Source organism: Macrobrachium nipponense, chromosome 6 (assembly GCF_015104395.2).
Source record: "Macrobrachium nipponense isolate FS-2020 chromosome 6, ASM1510439v2, whole genome shotgun sequence".
In the NCBI taxonomy this organism is placed as follows: Eukaryota; Metazoa; Arthropoda; class Malacostraca; order Decapoda; family Palaemonidae; genus Macrobrachium; species Macrobrachium nipponense.
Genome location: NC_061108.1, coordinates 131,528,918 through 131,537,461, shown reverse-complemented (window position 1 = coordinate 131,537,461; position 8,544 = coordinate 131,528,918). Strand labels below are relative to the sequence as shown.

The window sequence follows — 8,544 nt, the reverse complement described above, 5'->3', positions numbered from 1 at the left end:
TGCAACCAAATCTTCTTGGTCACCTAATTTCTCAAGCTGCGTCATAGCTTGGCTGTGTCTGCCAAGCAATAAGAGACATAATCCCAGTCTTCGCCTGCAGTCCACTTGATCGTCGTCCATATCCAAGACTCTGAGGAAACATTCACTTGCTTCTTCCAGTCGTCCTAGCTTATAGAACATGTTTCCTTTGACCTTGTTTTCTTCAATCAGAGCATCATTCTTATTCTTTTCATTTGCCATAGAATTGTATACCACGGTAACTGGTGGTTCTCGTTCCTCTAATTCCTCATTAATTTTTTCATTCTCTTGTGGAAGCGACTGAACTGTGGTTTCCTGGATATGTACTTTCTTCTGATCGCCTAGATCCTTTCGTGCGAGAACAGATGATACTTCTCTCTGTGAGGCTTGCAATCTCTCCTCGAGTTGTGCCGTCGCCTGGAATAGCTTCTTTCTTTCAGCCTCATGGGCCTTGACCTTCTCTTCAAGGTACCCACAGTAGAAGTCATTGTCCACAGCTTGGTTCTGGAGTTCTTCCAGTTTTTCTCGATGGTTCTCACATTCTTTCTCCTTCCGTGCTAGTTGTTCGTTTATATTTTCAACATCCTTGGCCTTCTGGAAAAATGCGTCTTCCAACTCTTCTATTTTCTTCTTCAGGAGTTTATTTTCCTCTTCAGCGTTATGCTTTTCATCCTTGAACTCGTCAAGTAAATCTTGATTCTTTCTCATCAGAGCAGCCTCGTTGAAATTCATATCTTCGAGTTCATCTAGGAGGAGAAAGTTCTCCGACGTTACATCCTTCCAATCTTCTTTCAAAAGCGAGATCATTTCCGTTGCGTAGTAAAGGTCGTCGTCGTTTTTCTGCGCAGTAGTATCTTGACCAATCTGGAGCGCCTTCTGGTCTTCAATGCACTGATGCGCTCGGCCAAAAAGTGCTCCCAGAACAAGAGCTACTACTTGTTTACTAATAAATAATCCGAGGTTTCGGATCCAATTTCCATTTATGAAAGGTACCACTGATCCGGTTGGGATCAGAGCCAATAGGTTTTTCACAACAAAGTTAAATTTACCAAGGGCAAACATGGTTACCTTTCTTTCCACCTCATCAAATATTTCGAATTGGATAATGCCACTAGAGCTCCAGGGATTCCCCAGATCTTCATTTTGGCTCTGAGGCCAATTTTCTTGCTTCGGGAGATTCCACACGGAGCCTTCGGAAGGGCTTGGAGTAACTGAAGGCTCCTGAAGACTGCGACGGCTTCAGAAACATGCAAATGGAGACGACTTTAAAAATGAACCAGTAAATAATGGCTTCCTCGAGAAAGTAACTAAAAAGAGAGCTGGAAATGTTAACATTTTAGTCACAGATGATTATGAAACAAAACAAATTATACAAAATTGAGAATTGAAAAAAATTTTGTTGTTAAGGTTTTTTTAATGAGAGAAGCGTAAAATTCTTTGGCCTTCCGCTCTCTCTCTCTCTCTCTCTCACACACACACACACAAACACATACACGTACATATATGTATACATGTATGGCCATATACATATACGTAATAAATACACACAAGTATATATTCATATAAAAATATATAAATATATATATATACTATATATATATATATATATATATTATATATATATATGATATGATAAAAGGCCCATAAAGCACCATTTCACGTTCCAACAATACATTTCAGACGCTTTCGTCTGCGGCCCTTTTCACTGGTAAAATATTTTACCAGTGAAGCGTCTTGATTGCATTGTTGCAACGTATAAATAGTGTTTATGGGCCTTCTATCTTCATATTGTACTACTGTATTAGAGTAATCTATATATATATATATATATATATTTGTATATATATATATATATATATATATATATATATATATATATATATATATATATATATATATATATAGTTGTTCTTACATAATAATGAGGCTATGCTGAACATCATGCTTCTGTATTTGGCATATACTGGCTGCCGATGAGTGCAATTCTATCTTCATTGTATATCATTCCTTATACTCTTTTTCTCATGCCAGAGGTTGTAGTTTTCTGTAAAAGAATACTATTGAGATGGGTATTTGTCTGTCCATCCGCATTTTTTCTCTCCGCCCTCAGATCTTAGAAACTATTGAGGCTAGAGGGCTGCAAATTTGCATGTTGATCATCCACCCTCCAGTCATCAAACATACCAAATTGCAGCCCTTTGTCTCAGTAGTTTTTATTTTATCAAGTGCTATGAGTAATGTATAGTTTTTCCATATTATATTATTATTATTATTATTTATTATTATTATATTATTATTTTATTATTATTATTATTATTATTATTAGAGTTATGAAAAGTCGGTTTTGCTATTTCAATTTAATAAATTCATGTTTAATACTTTACTGTATGGAATTGAAGTGTTGAGCTTTTATTTTTTTTATTTTTATTTTTGAAATATCGTAGGTTACCAAAATGCATTTAACTTTGTGGAATTCACGTTTGTTATTTAGTTTTTGTTTATTTATAAACTAAGGTTTTCTATATTGGATATTTAAAACAGCCTAATGCGGAAATTCACTGAACTAAAGCTTGAAGTTTTACTTTTTAAAACCAAGGCAATGCTAAGAGAGAGAGAGAGAGAGAGAGAGAGAGAGAGAGAGAGAGAGAGAGAGAGAGAGATGGCCTGTGTAGCATTAAAACATAAATTTTGGCGGTTTGGTTGCAATAAAACCATGCTTGATATTTCTCTTGAAGAAATTCATGGTTTGTATTTTGATGAAACCAGTCTTTTTACTTATTATTTTGGTTACGTTGAGTCCACAGTTGGCAATCCGGTTTAATAAAACTCAGGTCATGATTTAGATTTAATTGACCTACTATTGTTGTTTCCCTTTGAAAAATGCAAACTTTATTTTTTTATGTTCCAAACTTTAAAGCTTGACTTACTGAGCTGAGTTTCTAAACCTCATAGCAATAGTTTGATTTGATAAACCCAATCGTTCATCCCAGTCATGATATTTGTTTGCAGAACAAAGTTCGACATTTCGGTTTATTAACTTCAAGTGTAAATGTAGATACAAGTTTACTGAACCCAGGCTTGTAATTTCAGTTTACTGAGCCTCAGCATGTTGCGCTTTACTAATCCCAAGCTTAATTCCGGTTGACTGAATCTTAGCTTGAGTTGACTGAACCCTAGGTTGATATCTCTACTTAAACCGTTAGTTTGGTATTTCGTTTTACTAAACCCGGACAGGATATATTGGTACACTTAACCCAAGCTTGAAATATCACTTTACAGAACTTCAACTTGATACTTCTCCTAATTAAAACCGGTCTTGATAGTTGTTTACTGAACCCAAGCTTATATTTCGGTTTAATGTGTCAGGTAATTAGACCCAAGCTTGAAATTATGATTTATTTATTTATCAAATAAAAGCTTAGTATGTCGCTGTTCCAAACCAAATCTTGACATTTCAATTCGCTGTGCCAAGACCTCTTTTTAATATATATATTTTTTATCAGCTTCTGGTTGGTTTTTCACCTGTGGGGCCAAGGGTAACATTACTTTAGGAATGGCAGGAATAAGAGACTGGGAATTGGGGTTGGATCGGAGAACACACGCGTTTCAGGGGGAATTGGCGAACATTGCAGCGGCAGAGAGAAAGCTCCCAAATTGGGCATGAGCACCAAAAAAAAAAAAAAAAAAAAAAAAAAAAAAAAAAAAAAAAAAAAAAAAAAAAAAAAAAAAAAAAAAAAAAAAAAAAAAAAAAAAAATCGCGTGGGCGGCGGTTGGGGGGTGGGATGACGGTGGGCATTGAGCAAAAACAGACGTGAGACGGGATGCAACTACGTATGATCTGAGAGCGAGGGCATGGGCATATGGATCAAAATTAAAGCAGATGTTCGAAGAATTCCTAAAGGAAAAACAGACTTCCAAAATTACCGAGAAAGGCAAAATCGAAAGAGGATGAGGCTTTTTTGGAAATAGGAAGAGATGGAGGAGAAATAGGAGGAGGAGGAAGAGGTGGAGGAGAAATAGGAGGAGGAGGAGGAGGAGTAGGAGTCAGAAGAAGAAAGGGTACATCTTAGTTTAACCAGACCACTGAGCTGATTAACAGCTCTCCAGGGCTGGCCCGAAGGATTAAATATTTTTACGTGGCTAGGAACCAATTGGTTACCTAGCAACGGGAACTACAATTTATTGTGGGATCCGAGAAGTGAATTTTTATCACCAGAAATAAATTCCTCTGATTCGGCTTTGGCAGAGCTGGGAATCGAACTTCGGACCACCGGATTGGCAGCCGAGCTCGAAAACCACCCGTCCAGTGTGGAACTATATGTTGATTGAAGTCACGTGATTACTATTGTTAGGTATTTATGTTTATAACTACCTATTACCAGAGGTTATATTTGTGTTTACATATACTTACTACTCATTAAGTATAACTACCCTGTTACTATCTTGTCTTCTTTTAAACTGTATATCATTATAAGTTAGTCTTAAAAATAAAGTCATTCAGAAAGGATCTATCTGAGTTTCGTGTCCATCCAAATATACTTCAATGGCGACGAGGAACTGACTCACGAAAGGGAAAATTAAGGATGGCGCATTTGGGTAATATAGCAGCATTTGACAAATTCGAGGACTTTGAAGATTATGTCGAAAGGTTTGATCAGTTCTGCTTAGCAAATGACATAACAGAGGAAGATAAGAAACGGGCAGTTTTCTTGAGCGCCGTCGGCGCTCCTACATATGGACTTCTGAAGACATTGCTTGCCCCTAATAAGCCCTCATCAAGGACTTATCGAGAACTTACTGAGCTTTTGAAAAATCACCTCCACCCAAAACCCATCCTGATAGCTGAACGTTTCAAGTTTTACAATAGGAAACAACGTCCAGGAGAATCCATCACTGATTATGCAACGGAGCAACGGAAATTGGCGGAAACATGTCAGTTTGGTGCTTTTCAAGAGGAAGTTTTAAGAGACTTGTTTGTTATTGGATTGGCCAACCGCTCGGCACAGAGGAAACTATTAAGTGAACAGGAGCTTGACTTAAAGAAAGCATTTTCGATTGCTTTAAGTCAGGAAATGGCTGATGAAAACGTCACGAAGATTCAGGGTCAAACTCAGGAGGTAAAAAAAGTTGTTGGGCCGAAAGCTTCTCTCCTTGAGTGTTACCGTTGCGGGAAGACAAACCATAAGGCTGATGTTTGTTTCCATAAGGATACTGAGTGTAATGGGTGTCATAAAAAAGGACACCTTCGTAGAATGTGCCGAATGGAAAATCACACCACAGTCAATCGAAATTGGAAATATGGAAGACAAGGAAGGAAACGATCGACGGTCAACATGGCAGAGGAGGAGACCAGCTGCTCGAAAGAAGAAACTACAGAGTGCAAACTACAGGATGAATTGGTGCATACATTGAAATACTGTGTTAAGAAAATGAAAGCAAGACATAATAAGGTTCCAGAGATAATAGTGAAAGTTAAATTAAATGGGATACCAATTGATATGGAATTGGACACGGGAGCTTCGGTGTCACTGATAAGTGAAGAGTTCTACACTAAACATCTGAAAAATACAGTACTTCAATCCAGCGATATTGTGCTGAAAACCATGACGGGAGAAAAAATAGAAGTCGTCGGAATATGCTATGTAACTATGGAAGTTCATGGACACAGAGTGGAGGAAGTGCCATTGTATGTGGTACAGGGGAATGGACCTGCCTTATTCGGTAGGGACTGGCTGCATTTTGCGAAATTTGACTGGAAAAAGTTTGCTGTAAATCATCTGCATTCTGGTATTCTGAAAACCTCAAAGTTAGAAGAACTGTTAAGGAAATATGGTGATGTCTTTGATGGTGAACTGGGTACAGCCAAGAATATAAAGGCTCATATTCGTGTGAGAAAGGATGCAAAACCAATCTTTTATAAAGCGAGGACAGTTCCTTATGCAATCAGGGATGCTGTGAATGCAGAACTTAAAAGACTAGAATTGGAAGGAATTATTGAGAAAGTTGACTATAGTGAGTGGGCGGCACCGATAGTGCCCGTTTCAAAAGACAATGGTTCTATTAGGATCTGTGGTGACTTCAAGGTCACCATAAATCGTTATGTGGAAAACCCTGAACATCCAATGCCAAATCCAGATGAACTATACCAGCGACTGAACGGTGGAAAAACTTTCTCAAAGTTAGATTTATCGCAAGCTTATCAGCAAGTGGAATTAGATGAGGAATCTAGGAAATATGTGACGATTAACACACCACTTGGTTTGTACCGATATACACGTTTACCATATGGTGTCTCAGCAGCACCACAACTTTTTCAGTCTTTAATGGATAAAGTTCTGCAAGGAGTGCCTTGTGGATGCAACATAGATGATATTAGTCTTACTGGGAGAACCGAAGCTGAACATTTACACAATCTTGAAAAGGTACTTGAGCGGTTGCACATCAATGGGTTGAAATGTAATTTGTCGAAATGTGAATTTATGAAGCCCTCCTTGAAATATTTGAGTTTCATTGTAGATGAAGAGGGTATTCATATGACGGAGGATGCCATTGCAGCAGTCACGGAGGCACCAAGGCCAGAATCAAGGTCTGAAATGCAATCCTTCCTGGGGCTGGTAAACCATTACCGTCGCTATGTGCCAAATCTCTCATCAGTCGCAGCGCCTCTCACGGAATTACTGCATAAAGACAGAAAATGGCATTGGTCACTAGAGTGTGAAAGAGCTTTTACAGAGATTAAAAAAATGCTGACCACTGAAACAGGAGTATTAGTGCACTATGATTTGAGTAAACCTGTGACGTTGGCAGTAGATGCATCACCCAAAGGACTTGGAGCAGTGCTTTCCCATATCACCAGTAACGGAGAAAGACCAATTGCTTATGCATCAAGAATGTTAACACCCACTGAACGTAACTATTCCCAAATTGAGCGTGAGGGATTGGCAATCATCTTTGGACTCCGGAAGTTTCATCAATATTTATATGGTCGTAAATTCACCCTTATTACAGATAACAAACCACTGTCATACATTCTGGGACCCAAGAAGGGCATTCCAGTCCTTGCAGCTGCAAGAATACAACGCTGGGCTATACAGTTAGCAGCTTATGATTATGACATTGAATTACGTCGTTCAAGTGACAATGGAAATGCTGATGCACTCTCACGGTTGCCTTTACCAGATTGTGACTCTGATGCATCAGATAAGCATGTAAACTGGACACAAGAAGCAACTGCATTTAACATGCACCAGGTGAACTCTCTTCCTGTAACTGCGAAATCTGTTGCAAGGGAAACTTTGCATGATGCTGTACTGGCTAGAGCTTTATATTATACACGAAATGAATGGCCAGAAGTACACCCAATGAAATCAGTTACAACTATGAATACCATCGAGATCATGCGGCGGGTATTTGCTCAGCATGGGGTTTGTGTAGAGCTCGTGTCTGATAATGGAAGACAGTTTGTGGCTGAGGAATTTAAAGAGTTCATGACCCAAAATGGTGTAAAGCATATACTGATACCCGCTTATCACCCAAGCAGTAATGGGCAGGCCGAAAATACAGTAAGAACATTCAAACAAGGAATGAAAAGGGCGATGAGAACATTACAATCGTGTAATACATCTTTAAATACCAAGTTGTGCCAATTTCTACTGACTTACCGAACTACACCTCACTGTACAACAAAACGCACGCCTGCAGAGCTCATGGGTCGGCAGTTACGCACACGCCTTGATTTACTACACCCAGATGCATCTCAGCGAATTGAAAGAAAAGCCTCAGAGAACGAGAAACCAATGAGGGAACTCGATATAGGGGACGTGGTACTGGTTCGGGATTATCGTCAAAATACCAAGAAGGGCATATGGACTCGAGGAGTTGTGGTTCTTAAATTGGGTCCATGCACATACAATGTACAAGTGGACGGTAACTTAATATGGAAGAGGCATATTGATCAAATGAGACTGATCTCCCATGATTCTCAAGATAACAAAAATGAACTTTTAGCACGTGATTCTTCAGAGTTGGTCAGCTATCCAGACCCGCCATTACCAAAAGAGTTCATAAATACTCGTGAAGAGTTAGGCGATGCAGTTGCAGGTGCAGAGAAGAATGAATTCCCAAATGTAGAAGAAAAGGAGGCGGCAGCTGCAGAAGAACTATCGGGAAATGAAAATGGTAAAACTTCTGATGGCTCACCTGATAGATCGATATCTGAATTACCAAAACTTCGAAGGTCTACCAGACAAAGTAGACCACCTGACTATTTTAGAATGTAAAATAATTAATAGTATTATGTATGTTTTTGTATTATTTATTCAATGCTATGCCACCATTTTATTATTGATTGCTTTATCCTTTTATTTGCTTTAATCTTTCATTCTTTTTCCCGAGGGGAAAAGGTGTTAGGTATTTATGTTTATAACTACCTATTACCAGAGGTTATATTTGTGTTTACATATACTTACTACTCATTAAGTATAACTACCCTGTTACTATCTTGTCTTCTTTTAAACTGTATATCAT

General features: G+C 38.4%; 1 protein-coding gene across 1 annotated transcript; it reads left to right on the top strand.

Annotated features, from left to right (window-relative positions):
- Positions 1-4,601: 4,601 nt before the first annotated feature.
- On the top strand, positions 4,602-8,297 carry LOC135216646 (uncharacterized protein K02A2.6-like). Its single transcript, XM_064252030.1, has one exon. The coding sequence runs from the start codon at positions 4,602-4,604 to the stop codon at positions 8,295-8,297; it is 3,696 nt and encodes a 1,231-aa protein (XP_064108100.1).
- The last annotated feature ends 247 nt before the right edge of the window (positions 8,298-8,544 follow it).

Excerpts from the sequence above, each read along its gene's own strand:
- LOC135216646 (XM_064252030.1), top strand. The coding sequence starts at position 4,602 with ATGGCGCATTTGGGTAATATAGCAGCATTTGACAAATTCGAGGACTTT.